General features: G+C 36.9%; 1 protein-coding gene and 2 pseudogenes across 1 annotated transcript; 1 reads left to right on the forward strand and 2 right to left on the reverse strand.

The window, feature by feature from the left end:
• Positions 1-114: 114 nt before the first annotated feature.
• Positions 115-3,618, reverse strand: LOC113704249 (probable caffeine synthase MTL2; annotated as a pseudogene).
• On the reverse strand, positions 2,453-14,358 carry LOC113704186 (putative disease resistance protein RGA4; annotated as a pseudogene).
• On the forward strand, positions 3,656-6,740 carry LOC140008401 (uncharacterized). Its single transcript, XM_072052570.1, has 2 exons — positions 3,656-4,891; positions 6,376-6,740. The coding sequence occupies exons 1-2, from the start codon at positions 3,656-3,658 to the stop codon at positions 6,448-6,450; spliced, it is 1,311 nt and encodes a 436-aa protein (XP_071908671.1). The 3' UTR covers positions 6,451-6,740.
• Positions 14,359-16,181: the final 1,823 nt, after the last annotated feature.

A 16,181-nucleotide genomic window follows, 5' to 3' on the forward strand; every position in this document is an offset into this window, starting at 1 on the left:
TCCTTAAAGTACTTTTTAATGTTACTTTTTTTAATTGGACTAATTTTGTTACCAAAACCTTAACCTCAAGGGAGGTTTGTATAATTTTGCAAACTTCAAGGGAGGATAGTGAAATTGTTAGAAATCTCAGGGGGGTTTCTGAAATTATCCCTAATGTAAAAGGTTCACAGGTTTATGCATTCACCACTATTTAGATCTATTTGTTAAGAACTATTTCTACCCTTCAAACCAATACAACACATTAAGCCTGCTCATGAATCTAATCCAGACAAAGTATACATGTCCTACTTTCATGTTCTGGAGAGGGAAGAACCAGACTGTTGATAGGGCTCTTCATCTTTCTCTGATGTTGTGAGATATTGGCGGCCAACTTTGTAAAGAAATCGTTCATTATACCATCCCCAAAGTGAGCTTGAAAGATGGGTTCATAAATAGCTCTCAAGCTCCTAGCCATGTACTTGGCATTGGTGTTTGTATTGAATACGTAGCCCTTCCGGCACCCTTCCCGCAATGTGCCGCCTCCACACCAATCACTCGCAGTTGAATGTTATCCAGATACCTTATCTTAAGAGCACGATTTTTCTCAATGATTGCCTTTACTTCTTCCAAAGAAGGCCGGTAATGTGGAAGGTTGAAAGTATCGAGTGCTTTTTCCTCAATCAGTCCCTGTACAATTTTACACACAGATGGTATCATATATTCACCCCAGATTGTATCGAGATTGAGTGTCTATGAATCATTACCTCTGAAACCATGTCATTCATTGTCATTCCAAGTAAGTCCTGTACGTTATATGCTACAGGATCATCGATTTTAGGCGTCAAGGTCACAAATAAGTGTCCCCCAGACACCAATTCATCAGCACGGATACTCAAGAAGTTTGTAAAATCTCTGTCAAATTGATCCAAATATGCATCATGCACACTCTTAGGACTTGTTTTACCTATGTAAATATTGCCTTTGTTCAGTGGCAACCCTTCCTCAGTCACCAACCCACTCGGGACCTGCAGGAGATAGGTAGATAGAACGGGAAAAAAAAAAGAAAAACTATTACAAATAGTAATAATGTAAAAATTATATAAAGCAGTCAGCGGTGTTAATACCAAAAGAGCAGTGCGTGTTAATAACAATAAAGCCGGAGATTGGCGAACCTGAGAAAGCCAATGAAGTCTGTAAGAAGAGTATAAAATGCATGGAGTTGTCAGGAAAAAGTCTTCCATAAAAAGAGCCGGGCATAGCTGCAATGAAGCATGACCTTGAACCACAACCATATGATTCCTTAAGTTTTTGATAAAAACTGGGCAGTAATTTGAAAATGGAGTTGAAATCATTGGACATGAGATCATTCAAGAAAACTTGAATATTAGGTAGCTTAAGAATGTTCAAGTTATGGCATTCTCTATTTATGCTGTCTATAATGCTTTCAACTGCTAACAACGTATTCGGTCCCGATGCACATCCCAGATCTGCTACTCTTATGCACTCTGCCTCCGCTAGGTTGGCTTGACAAAACCCCCGAATGCTCCGATTGAGTGCATGGTTGAAATTCATAAACACTAATCTCTGAAGGGTAGAAACTGATTTAGAGATCAGTCACAGAATTATATATATAGAGGGCCAGAGAGAAATCATTCGGACTTCATCTGATATGTATCACTTGAAATGTTGAATTTTTGGCATAGCTTTCCTCATCTTCCCCTTCTTTCGTGTGAAGAATTTGTTCCATTTCCAATACCTTGCTGCTACTCTGCAATTTGGAGTTATGTTAAAGGTGGGGAGGGTAAGGGTAGCAGTAGTAACAATCTAGCTATTGCTATGCATGTCAAGGACAAGGGTACTTGGAAGTTGGCAGGAAATAAAATGAGCATTGATCAGAAACAATATTCATCAGTAGTTAAGGGAATATTGAAAGGCTTAAACTACAATCAAACTCAATGTGTGAATAAGATATTAAGCTACATTAGTACTATGCTTGACCAGTGAAATGATTTTGAGCTGAACTACATATGAAAGTCACTGGAAATACTTGTGGGATGTCAAATATCTTCTGTTTTAACCGGCATTACTCTCTGAAATAAGCATTTGCCAAGCATCATTATCATTCAACATATGACTAAGTATATATGTTTCGTCAACCGATCAAAATGTGTGGGAGCATGATGCTCCAACTTAACTGGTTTTGCTCCTTCTATCCAACCTTAATTGATGGCAAACTCTAAAGCCTAATATATCAAGATAACTTCACCAAATGAAAATCTCGTAAGATGAGAATAATTGGAACAAACCTATTCAGAAAGTCAAATGAATCAGCAGTCACTATTTTACCAGAACGAAATTGAAAATACCACTAGATTTGCTTGCTTCTGTCACTATTATGATAGAAGACACCACATTCTTGACTAACTTAGGAGTTCGATGATTTTCTTTGGGTTAATCTAAAATTCCTTACTAGTTTTGTTCATGTTGCCTCCGTTTTGCAGCAATGACACCCCGAGAGGCACACACATATATATGCTCTGTTTAGTTAGTTGTTGATAGGGTGTTTCTACAAAAACTGTACATATTAATCGTTTGCATCAGCAACAAAATTCAATAGATATTTCTTCATTCAGTGTTCAAAGAAGTGATCTAGCCTTTTAGCCAATTAACAAATTTTGACTTCTTGAACAAAGTACATGAATGTGACAAGCCTGAGACCAAGAAAACAAGAAATTCGTTTTCTAGTAATATCAAATCAAGTTAGAATTACTGGCTAAATGGAAAGTATGAACAGGTGAACTTTCTCCATGAAGTCAAACACTCTAAAGACAGTTTTCATCTCCAACTTTAACATCATAATATTCCATAAAAAAAAAAATAAATCCCCACTGCCCTAATGCAAATATAATACATATAATCACAAAATGAAATATAAGGAAAAAATCCTTTTAGATAACAAAAAATATCCACCAGTAGATATAAGGCAGAAAGAAAGGCAAAACTGGTACAAAGATAACTTGTACAATAGTGCTGACATACTAAGCCAAAAGCTTAGGCATCACACACATCAGTTAATATTCATGGGAGCCACCCCAAGTCAAAGCCGCAATATGACTATGTATCAATCTCATTGAATATTGTCCACGAAACTGGAAAACAAACTTCTTCAAGAAAAAAAAAATTGCTACTAATTGTTCAACCAAACCAAATGCTATGGTAAACAATGCTGATAAGTGTTAGGAAATTGGCTTAATTTCTTTTAGTCAAGATCCTTATTTGGTGTGGAAAGTAACTAGATTTTAGTTACTTGAAGTAGTAGTCAAGTAAAGTCCTATTTGGTTTAAAATTAGATGTTTTTTGCTACTCTATATGAGTTTAGGAATTAGTATTGGTTTCCAATTGTTATTTGGTTTTTTGGCCAAGTAGTGCTCTCTATAAATAGGTAGATTGATATACTACAAAGACACAAGAAAGAAGTGAGAGAGTTCTTAGTGGGTAAGAGGGTTATACAAGAGTTGGACTTGGGAATCAAGTTGTAGTTTTGTGGTGTTTTTCCTCTCATAGTAAGAACAAGTTTTTCTCTCCGTGGACGTAGGCTTGCTGATTAAGCCGAACCACATTAATTCTTGTGCGTTGCTCATCGTTTCCAGCCCTTAAAATTCTCTCTCTTGAAAGCATGGAAAATTTGGAAGAGTGGAAGGACGCACACGAAATAAGGTCAACCGCAGGTGAAGTACATGTGATGGATGTGTTTCCCATGCTTGAAGAGTTGTATATTAGCCATTGCCCCAAGCTGACCACCATTCCAACTCCAAGTCACTTCCCGAGTCTTGATGTATTGGAAATCAAAAGGAATTGCCATGTTTTGCTGGCAGAAAAGGTTTTGAGCAATATGGCCAATCTCTCATCCCTTGAATTATGGGATCTTGGTGGTCAACGCGAGTCTCTAAAATTAGTGAAACGACCAGAGAGCAGCTTGAGTATTGAAGGCTGTAACAGTCTACCCACTGACATGCTTGAGCGACTCTGTCTTTTTCCAACTCTTCAGCATGTAGAATTGATGGATGCCGCCAATGTAACAACATTAAGAGGAATGAGTTGCGCCGCTTGTCTTGAGAGATTGACAGTCATTCGTTGTTACAATTTATGGGAGTTGCCAGAAGATCTTTATCAATTTCAAGCTTTAGAGGACTTGAAGATACTCTGTTGCCCGAGAATTGATTCATTTGGGTATCCAAATGCTAAAAATTCATTTGGACAGAAAGGCCTCCTTAAGTCTCTTGAGCGATTTACTGTCGGTAGGTGCGATGCATTAACAAGATTACCAGTGGAGATGTTCGAGTCGTGTACGTCTCCCCGAGAGCTGAAGTTGTCCTATTGCCGCAGTCTGGTCTCCTTTCCCCTTGATTTGCGACGAACCCCTTCTCTCGAGAGCTTCTCATTATACGGGTGTTCCGACTTGATTACTGAGATGCCTAGTGGATTTGGCTATCTTACCAGCTTAAGGAAAGTGAAGATTGGGCCCTTCTCAGATGACTCTGCAATCGAATTTGATTGGGCTGGATTAGCATCTTCATCATCACTGCAACACGTGTCTTTGCAGGGAATGCGTGACACGAAATCTCTGCCACATCAGCTTCAAGACTTGACTACCATCACATCACTATCTCTAAAACGCTTCAACGCAATCGAAGCCTTACCAGATTGGCTTGGGAACCTTGCGTCTCTTGAAGAGCTAATCCTCCGTAGATGCCCAAAGCTTGAATATTTACCCTCCGTAGATGCCATGGAACGCCTCAAATTAAGACGTCTGGTAATTCGTAGTTGTCCTCTATTAAAACCAAGATGCACTCCTGAAAGCGGCTCCGAGTGGTCCAAGATCTCTAATATTCCAGAGCGTGAAATTGATCTCGTAAGATTTCGTCTCAAAATTTTAATTAATTGCTTCTCATTATTGGATCATCTTACTCTACCCGTATTTGTCCCTCACTCTTTTTCTCCATAAATATCTATTCCTCTACTTCTTCTGGCAAAAGATTACTCTCTCTTTCAATATATTTTTAAGCTGATTCATGTCATTAACAAATTAGAGTTACGAGCAAATTGAAAGACAATAAAATTCTGGATTTCATCTGCTTTTCTGAACCATCAAAAGGGTTAATGAGCTTGGTATCTGCTATACGAAATTCTGGATTTCACTACTACATGTGAACTTGGTACTGGCTATTTGTCCATGAAATTCGCAAACATTGCAAGCGTAAACATTCAGCTTCAATGAAATTCGTAAACATTGCAAGTATGTTCTTTTTTTTTTTTTTTTTGTCAGTGATATTTCCAAACAACATTAAAACCAATGAAATAGCAATTTGGGGTGATACACACATTATAACATGCATATAAGAGTTTCCAAAAAATTACTAAAAATAGGAAAACACCATAACAAGCACAATCATTAAATTAGTAATGCTGCTATAACCATACACCTGTAGCATTGATAGTAAATGATTTTAGCATCGAGTATACCTTCCATTCCTATTTTATTGACATTAAAACTTAAGTATAAGATTAAAACCATCATATCTTATATAACACAGTAAGAATCCCAATACGCGAAAGAAGTAGTAGTGTTTTGCTGTTATACCTAAATTTCAACAGTTAATTTTCTTTTTTGCTTATTTTCAATTATATTCCTAAAATTCATTTTAACTTGAGTAACAGAAATAAATGAATGACAATTTTGGAACATTAACTTATCCAAATAATTGTAATATATAACTTATCTAAATTAAAACTTAGATAAAAACTACTAACATTATACATACAACAAATAATTATCAATCTGATACAACTACTTATATTGTTAAGAATATGTAAAATAAATTTGCAAATCACATGACTAATATACTCTATTCTAAATCTAGAAAAAATCATAAATTAGAACTAAAATCATTAGCAATTACAAATAAATAAAGAAATTCATACAAATAAATTAACAAATCTTTTCTGAAATAGCCAATATGTACTTCTGAGGTTTCGGCCGAACCAAAGTAGTGTCGGAAAGAAACACATTCAGAAGTTGAATTGATTCCTTGAAAGCCCATAGAATTTGGATGTGCAAACTGTCGAATTGATATCTTTAAAAACCCACTACACCCAACAGCACTTGAAGGTGACAATTTTTGTTTTTACCGCTAGCATTTAACGGGTGGATATGTTCTTAATATTCTCTCTGTAAGACTCTGAATTATGATTGCCGTTAAATTAGCTCAATGTCGATTCAGTTGAAATTGTTTGCAGAGGAACTAGGCTGCTGTTAAAACTATAAATTCTTATCATCTTTTAAAATTTTTAAAATTCAGATACTATAACTAGCTACTTTTCTGTTTTGTGAATTAGATTGAGCGTATTATGGCCTTGTTGGCCACAAGTGTCAATGAAGCAGCAAGCAGTGATGGTGCCGAAACATTGTGAAAGGCTCAAAAGTGTGCTCAAGGCAGAGTCAGCCTGGAACCTCTAGAGCATGTTATTGCACTTTTCACATTCTCCAACTGCAACATCAGGCTGTGGTTTCCCATCATTTTTGAAGAAAGATGAGGAGGTATGTGGTTTGGAAATGACTCCACCCAACTTACTAGAAGTACAGGGGAATTGGTCCAAGTTTGTTTAAGTCATGTAATTGGGCCTAAATGTAATTGTGTATGCACCGTTGCTAATAATTTCATGCTTGGCCAAATAGAAGGTAACAAGTTGAGTTTTTAAGATGTTCAAAATCTTGCAATGGCGAGATGCAGAGAAAATCCAGAATTTTGGTCTCTTCCAATTTGCTCAAAACCAGGCTTTGTTAAAACTAATCTTTGAAAAGAAACCAAGGTCTGCCCAAAAGAAGAGAATTACAGAGAATAACTTTGCAGAAAAGAGATGGAGAAAAAGAGTACAAGAGACTGAAGAGCAAATATATGTCAATGAGATGCAGATACAAAAAATTTATACACATATATATGAGTGTGAACTTTAGATAGGAAAATCTCACCGGATCACTTGAAATCTCCTCCTCCAAGTAGATGCCTCTTTGGGGAGTGTATCATTGTCTTAATAGAGGACAATCAAAGACGTCGACACAAGTTAACTTTGTGAGTCGTCTCATGGCGGCCTCGGGTGGTAAAGACTGAAGCTTTTGGCAAGACCATAGCGATAGGGTTTCAAGGGACACAAGGTTTCCAATCTAATCCGGTAGCACTTCTATTCCTCCAAAGTTCTCCAGCCTTAGTGAAGTGAGGGTAGCCAAGTATTGAAGCTGGTGTGGCAGGGACTCCGTGTGAGGCAACCCTCGTAAGCGAAGCTCACGGAGTGTTGATGCAGATCTTAAACCAGACCAATCAAAATCATCGACTGAGGAGTCATCTGAGGAGAAGGGAATGTTGATGCTCAATTCTCTTAAGCTGGTGGCAAAAGCAAATCCTTTGAAACTATGAGGGATCAATTTGGGACAGTCGTCTAAGACGAATTTCTCGAGAGAAGGCGTCTCCTGCAAATTAAGCGAAAATGATACCAGATTGGGACAACACTTCACCGACAGGGACCGCAGAGACCGGCATGACTGGAACATTTTGTCGGATATAGTGGTCAACCCTTCGCAATGATCAATTCTCAATTCCTCAAGACATGGTAGGGGGCATTTCTGTCCATTTACTCCTAGACTAATTAATCTTGGGCAAAATGAGATGGTCAATCGCTGCAAACTCGGTCCAAACAGATCCAGATCTGCACTTGGGATCCTCGATGACAAGTTTCCTATGCCAATTCAATGCCACTTCTAGCATTCCGCCAAGTGTCCTATTATTATTTGGGACTTTAATTTTCTAATAATCTAAATTGGTTTGGTTTAACAAAATTTTCCCTCAACCTCTAAGACTTTGAACCGACCGGTCTAATTTTTCTTCCAATTTTGAGAGAAACGACAACCTGGGAGGCTCAGATTCTTGGTCCTCATCTGGTCGGCCTCCACGGATATCTGAATGCCGGGAAATGCAGAGAATCTGAAGATCAGGATGCAGATTAACTCGGGGATGTAGGGAAAAGGAACGCTGCTACAATTCAGACCAAACTTTCTGCAAGAATAGTTGCAGAGACCAAGATGACATTATTGGCATTCAAAATCTGCCCCCAACCTTTTGATCCAAAAACAAAAAAATGTGAAACGAAAAACCGCCGGATGCCCACGTGACCGGTCTAACAGGATTATTCATTATAGCACCAAGAAACAAATGTAATTGCCATTAGCATGAAAACGCAGTCAGATCCTCCTTGCAGTGGTGACACAACATTCAAGACCTTTCTTCAACTTTCAACTTATTGGACAAGGTGCGGCAATTTTGTTTAGGGTTATCTTTTTCTTTTTCCCCAAAGCAACCAATCTTGAGTGGTTGCCGTACAAAAGTATTGGAAGAAAAATTAGACCGGTCGGTTCAAAGTCTTAGAGGTTGAGGGAAAATTTTGTTAAACCAAACCAATTTAGATTATTAGAAAATTAAAGTCCCAAATAATAATAGGACACTTGGCGGAATGCTAGAGGTGGCATTGAATTGGCATAAGAAACTTGTCACCGAGGATCCCAAGTGCCAGATCTGGCAGCTCCCTAAGATTGTCGCAAAAGCGGCTACTCAACTCCTCAACAGAAGCAGTGCCGTAAGCCATTTTTATACTTGTTAGATTATGGCACCTCTGCACGTCTAGACTTTTACACGAGCATGGAAGAGTGGTCAGTTGTAGGCAACCTCGAATGTGAAAATCCATCAGCATGGGAAAGACATCTGCTTCTGCTTCACCTACTGTTGACCTCACTTGGTCTACACCTTTCTACTCTACCAAATTCCCCGTACCTATTACCCAGAGGCTTTCAAGGGCAGGAAAGAATTTTCGTCTTCTAGTGCTGCTCCCTGATGCTCGTGATCTGCCCTCCTCCTCTTCCTTCTCCTCCTCATTAGTAGTAATACTGTAGAATTCATCTCCAACAGATCGAATGTTGTCCAATCCTATCAAATAGAGATATTTGAGAGATGGCAGTTGTCCTAATGAGGGGAGTTCACTGCATCTCTCGCAATCTTCTATCCACAACTCCACCAATTTTGGCAAATTGATAAGCCATTGTGAAATTTTATTACCCATAAAATATCGAATTTTCAACCTTTCCAAATTTGGGTGTGGTTGGAGACCTTCCGGCTTCCAACACATCCTCATCACAGTTATCACTTTCCCGATCCCCACTCTCCCATTCAAACTCCAACTCAGACAGATCTGGCTTTTCGACCAATTTTGCTTGCTTTGCTGCTTCTTTGCCCTTCACTAGTCCAAGATTTCTTACACTCAACGATCTTTTCAGATATGTCAAGCTCCCAAGCTCTTCGATGCCACAACCCTTCTCTTGACTTACATTAAAGAATTTCAGAGTTTGAAGACGAGTCAATCGTCCCATCTGCATTGGCATTTTAAATTCTGCATCATCATCGTTGTAGTTTAGATGTCCCAAGCTGATCAAATCTCTCATCCGTTTTGGAAAACCTCCTTCAAGTACATCATCTCTCATAGTTAGTGTTTGCAAATTATATAACTTGCAAAGAGATTCCGGCAAACTTCTGATTCCAGAAGATGATATGTCGAGCAACCGCAAACTTGGTAGTTTGCCAATGGAGCTCGGCAGAAACTTGACATCATTGCCATACAATCTGAGAACATGCAAATACTTGAATCTTAGAAGCATGTCAACAGATATTCCACCCTTTACATGGAGAAATAACGTGCGAATTGATGCTGGTATTGTCCTTGTGGTATTTTCTGCCAAACCTTCAGAAGAGTTCAATGCAAGGTAGCGATCCTGATTGCTGCTTTCTGGATTGAGAATTGATTTTGCAAAATCATGCACGAGATCGTGCATTTTATAGTATGTTCTCCACGACCCTTGGACTTTTTCCAGTAAGGAATTTTGCAAGAAAATCCTCAAATACTCGCCTCCTGTTTCCTCCATCACTCTATTATTCTTTAGAACAAAACCTTCTGCAATCCAATGCTGAATTAGTTCATCTTCTCCTAATTCAGTGTCCTTGGGAAAAATTGAGCAACATGCAAAACATTTCTTAACTGATGGAGGTGATAAATGATCAAAGCTCACCTTAAGTACTTGATTAATTTGGCTTTGATATTCATTCAAAAGACTCTCTTTCACGATAGATTGCCACTTCTCTAACCCACTGTTAAGCAACAAACCTCCAATTAACTTTGCTGCAAGTGGGAGGCCATCACATTTTTTAAAAATTTGCTTCTTCAATGCTTCCAATTCATTTGGTACTTCTTCCCCTGCAACTACCAGTTTTCCAGGATAGACCAGCATGCATCATCTGATAGCTTTCCTAGGAAATAAGGACCATCATTCATTTGTAGATGTCTAGGCACAGCATTAGCCACTGGTTCTAGACGCGTAGTGAGAGCACACCAGCTTCCTTTAGTTGTGCTGAGTCCCAACAACGTGGTGAAAAAGTCACTCCAGAATTCTTGTTCACAATTCCACACATCATCAAGAACAAGGAGAAATCTTTTTTCCCCAAGTTTTCCTCGAATTTCTTGAACTATGGCATCCCTACCATCCACTTCAACCTTTGTTCTTGTCAACGATTCTAAAATGAATTTGAACAGCTCCACTATTTTAATTTCTCTAGCCACACAAACCCAACTCTTTATGCCAAAATTCTCATCAATTTTTGTATTGTTGTAGACTGATTTAGCAAGAGTCGTTTTGCCCAGGCCCCCCATGCCTGTTATGAGAATAACTGAGACAACTCTTTCAGATGGGGTCAATAGCATCTCCACTATCTTTGACTCATCGCCAGCTCTTCCTACAACGTTTGGAACAACAATAGAGTCGGACGGTCTGCTTGTCATGGAACCAGTGGCATCAGCTTCTTTTTGTTGCTTTCTGACCAACCCCAAGTCATTGGCCTGCCAGTTGATCCTCTCTAGGTTGGTGTTGATGTCCCGGATCTTTGAAGCCAAGCTGGAACTAAAACCAATTGCACCAAAGAAGGAGAAGAAGAAGCATACCTTCTTCTTCATTGGTTGATTTCGGTACTTCACCTCCCGACGGAGATTGTCGTAGTTGAGCTCGTCCAGCACGTTATCAGCTTTAAAAACCTCATCTTCTAGCTGTTTGAGCCACTCTCGCACCCCTTGGGTATGCATGTTCTCGTCACAATCAGCCAAGAAACCTTGGATCATTGCAGCAGTTTTGCTTAGTCTCTCCAACTCCGCTTTGACTCCCCGAACCATACCAATGCGGTCCGCAGCAATGGAAATAACTATCCCCAAGACAACCTCAACAGTAGCACTGATAGCAGAGTCAACCATTGTTTCTTGCTTGGAATTGGAACTTGGATCGAAAGGTTTTCTGATATCAGAGATGGAAGGAATGTTTCAGCAACAAATGGTAGAAATCAGAATAGAAGCCCAGAATAAGAGAGAGATGAGTTAAACGATTCTAGTGGGTGATCTATGAGATTTAAATTAGTATAATTGTGATTAATCAAATTGTGTGGGTCACCTCAAAATAATTTTAGCGCAATCTGACTTATCACTGGTGGGGCCCTTAATTGTGGAAGAAATTAAACCACTGTGGTCGGATGAAAAGAAAATTGGAACTCATAAATTGTAGCAATCTGAGTAGGTGGTGAAACTTTTATCGGAGTGTTCCTCAATTAGGGAATTAAGGTAGCGAAAATTAATGGGACCAAAAAGTTTATATAGCAAATCAATAAACAAATCAGACCCTCTTTTTAAACCAGTTAATTTGCCTCCTGTGTAGTAGAAATTTTGACAGGTGTAGCGGATGGTTACCTTAGTGTCTTGGTAGCGAGGCTTGTGTTCTCAAATTACTTGCTTTTGGTCAATAATGAAATCTGGAGATTCTTTGTCCAAATTGTAGAACTGTTGATTATTAAATCTTTTAAATTTTGCATAACCTTGGATTGAGTCACATATATATATATATATATATATATATATATATATATATATATATATATAAACATAAAGAATGTTTGACTAATTAAGTTAGACAACTTTCCTTCAATGTTGTTTGGGAACTTAAAAAAGAAAAGAAAAGAAATGATTTTTTTGGTTTTGTTTGAGACTTGGGAGGAGTGAAAGGAAAAGATTGTCTTCTTTGTTAGTTTTACAACCGTGCCCTTATATTAAAAAGTTCTTCTAAAGTAAATAATTGCAACAAAACTGACAGCTTCAAGTTTAAACGCCTTTAAGCCAAAGGAAATTTAAACACCTTCAGGTTTAAGGGTCTGTTTGATAACATAAAAAAGTGCTGAATCTGAATTTTTTCAGACATTCAGATGTTTTGAGCGTTTGATAAATGAAAATCTATTTGCTAAACTTATTAAGCAGTGCTGAACCTGTGTGTATTTTTTTCAGTGCAAGAATCCTAACTGAATGCTTAATTCTGATAAGAATCAATAGAATTAATTCAACTACCTTATTTTATTTACCAAATCTACCCTTGTTTGTTAATTATATTCAAAATTCTTATCTAATTAAACAATCTAATATTCTCTATCTAACGATTTTTAGTTTCTCTTTTCTCCCTTTTTAATGACTTTCACATCTTCTCCATATTCCTTATATAATATATTTCATCTTTTATATTAATTTGATTTAAAAATAAATATTGTCATTTTTATACCTAACAATTTTAAACTAATTAAATCATAGATTCTATTTCTTTTTTGAATAAAAGGATATAAGGACAAAATTGTCAAATTAAACTTATTAAGCATTCAGCTATAAATATTTATCAAACAGTATAAATAGGTTTAGCATTAAAATTCAGACATTCACATATTTTTTTCAATACTTAAAATTCAGCAAATTAATTGTTTCAGTATTCAGATTTTAGAATTCAGACTTCAAAATTCAGATTCAGTTTTATCAAACGGAACCTAAGTCAAGAGCTTATTATTTTACTCCATCAAAACTACAATTATCATATAATTCCCCTAGACCAGTGTTCCTCCATGTTGCCCCTAATTTTTCACCTCACATCACCATTTAAGTTTATATATCCAAGTTGGCCAAAATTAGGAATTTTTTGTCAATGTTTGTCGAGTCTACATATCTGATTTGTTCTAAGTTGCATCAATATTTCCTTTCGCACATTCTGACTTTGTTTAGATCGATACCCAATGGGTCATTCAACATAATTTGTGCAACAAATCCTTTGAGGCATGATCAATTTTGTTACATGGTAAATAACGTCAACACCAACTAATTGTCATTGTTTTTGTTGGATGTGAAACTGATTTGAATCTTCGTGTGATTTCTTATCCATCTGAAAGTATTAATGTTAGTGTATTTATTTTTATGAGTCAGTAGGTAACTAAAATAATAAATTTGTTGCTAATCAGACAACCTTACTATATATACGAGGTCCTTAAAATATGATCATAGTTTGCCACCCAATACTAGTTGGAAAAAAAATCAATTATTTCATGTCGTATGCTGCCTTACGAGTATATTGCTCCGTCTAAAAGAACCGGCAAAAGTTGTTGTGAGGGATTATGCCAAGCCATTAATTGGTGATAATCTGATCATAGTTGTAAGTGATTAAGATCAGTACTAAGTGCAGCATAAATTGATGTCTAAGATGATTCAACGGGAATAAATTATCAATTATCCAACTTGTTTAAACTTTGATCTGAATGCAAATTAACAAACTTTCCTAGCAATACATATATCATAATCTCTCATCCTACTTGTCCAGGATTGTTAAATAGGGATAATTTTGAAAAATCATTGAAGCCGTATAATTATTCATATAATCATGTAGAAGACCAAAGAATAAGCTATCAAGTATTTAAGAAAAAGCACAATCAAGTATCCAGAAAACAACTAAAAAGAGTATAAATTTAATTCATTAAGGAATTTTGGAAATTCATATGACAAAAAAGAATTCCATCATACACCCCATGTCAATGTATCCATAATACTATGAAGAAACTATGAATAGAAGAGGAGGTTACCTGATCTTGAAGTAAAAAGACGGCACAAATAGTTTCTCTATTTTCGCTCCACCAGAGTGTTAGTGGTCAAGAGAAGGAAGAGTGAGATGAATTTTTTTTTATTGACGGGGGTTTTATAAGGAAGCTAACAGTCTTCACCTTTAATGATAATGACGATAATTATGTGACAAATAATGAGCCCTCAATCCGTGTGGAGTAGTGTTTCATTGGCAAAGTGGGATGCTTTAATTTCCAAAGGAATTGGTGCTTAGCTTGTCGCTAGGGTTTTCACCTTTTTCTGATTGAATGCTTTTCCAGGGTTCTACATTGCCCAATTAGTACTTTATAATTAACAGTTATTTTGGATCTTCTTTTGGATGATCAGCTTCGTGTCTCATTCATGAGGCTTAGTATTCTGGTATCAGTTAAGGTGATGATCAGGATGCCTTTTGCAATGAGATAAGAAGGAATTCTTCAGCGGCATCACCTAAAAGCAAATATGTTAAGGAGAAGAAAAGAATTTGAAGTGCTTCTAAGATAAGTCTTCGAGTGCTCCTGCTTTATTCTACGGTGGGAGTCATTTTTATTACAAACAAACAGGGAATCTTCTTTTTGGACCAGCTACCTTGCTTCTTTGCTGGTTAAGAATAGAGACATAAAGTGGATGGTTCATAGGTTTGTGTCTCAGTTACCAAACTTGTGATCTCAATTTACTTTTTTTTCGGAAACGAAATAAACACACACACTGCTAATTTAAACCAATGCAGGAGTAGTCGGAAAATCGATCACGAAAGCAATCTAAGGAGGACCCACAAAAAGACCATGTTCAGTCAATTGGTGATCTCAAATTACTTGAACGTATATTTTCTGAAGAGAACAATCATCAAGGAATTGTAAAATAATCATCAGTTCAGAATTGATCCATTTAAGCTTCACAAAACCAAGGATTTTGTGTGCACTTTCATGCGGGATTGGTGTCGGATTTTCAACCTACAATCCAATTTTCTTTCCTTTTTCTAAAAAAAAAAAAAAATCGGTCGGTGGGGTTAGTAACTTGAAAGATGCATTTTGCTTCAATCTTGACATCAAAGGGCATCAATAATTACATATTCTTTGTTTTTGTCAAACTGTTTCACTTTGATAAAGAAAAACTTTTGTGGTGCATTTGTCTCAATCTCATTAAATGTGTAAAAAAAGCCTGAATAATTACAGGGCAAAATTGCCCGAGATAATTTATGGCCAAGATTAATTAACCATAATGTGACTCTCATTTGCATATTAATTTGCTGCATTCACACTAACCGGAGAGATATTTATGGGTACAAGAAATAATGAGCCGTCAATTCATGTAGAGCACTGCTTCGTTGGCAAAGTTGGATGCTTGCCTTGTTGCTGGAGTCTTCACCTTTTTCTCATTGAATGCTTTTCCAAAGTGAATATTATTAGGCATAATTGCTTGAGACAAATCTTATTTACATATTCATTACAACACGAAACTCATGCTTAAAATATTGTACATTCGTTGCATTGAAGGTGTATAATCACCATAATCTGTGAGACAGTTCATATGCATACATGTCAACTGTCCCAAGCTCCAACTCAACTTCCAATACAATTACGTTTTATTAACAAGAAATAACAAAAATGGTGTGATGGATTTATAAAAGCCCTCAATCCGTGTTGTTGATGGGGCCTTCATCTTTACTGATTGAATGCCGGAACCCTTTAATCTGAATGTATCTGAATGACTGTTGGAAAAGTGGTGTAACTTAAAGTTCCATCCAGGAGGGACAATGAACTATGATCACAATCAAATTGGAAAAGACCAATTTGTCAATGTATTACTTATTTTGCTAGTTGGCTGGTTTTGCAAATAGAATTATCTAGTGGATGATGGAGTATATACCGAATGAGTGCTAGTTTTTTTTTAAAAAAAAAAAATCCTAAAAATGATGTTTTTCAAACTTCTTCCCAAAGGGTGAAAAACATATTTTGTAATTGCAACGTTTGAGAAAAGTTGCATTTTTCTTAACCCTCCCACCCATTCCTATACCTTTCCTGCTCTCAATTATCAGATATAGGATTTAAACCCTAAATCTAACAATCATAAAAACTCTAAAGGCTCTCTTTTGGCCACTAGACCGACCCCAA

This window comes from Coffea arabica, chromosome 1e (assembly GCF_036785885.1).
Source record: "Coffea arabica cultivar ET-39 chromosome 1e, Coffea Arabica ET-39 HiFi, whole genome shotgun sequence".
In the NCBI taxonomy this organism is placed as follows: domain Eukaryota; kingdom Viridiplantae; phylum Streptophyta; class Magnoliopsida; order Gentianales; family Rubiaceae; genus Coffea; species Coffea arabica.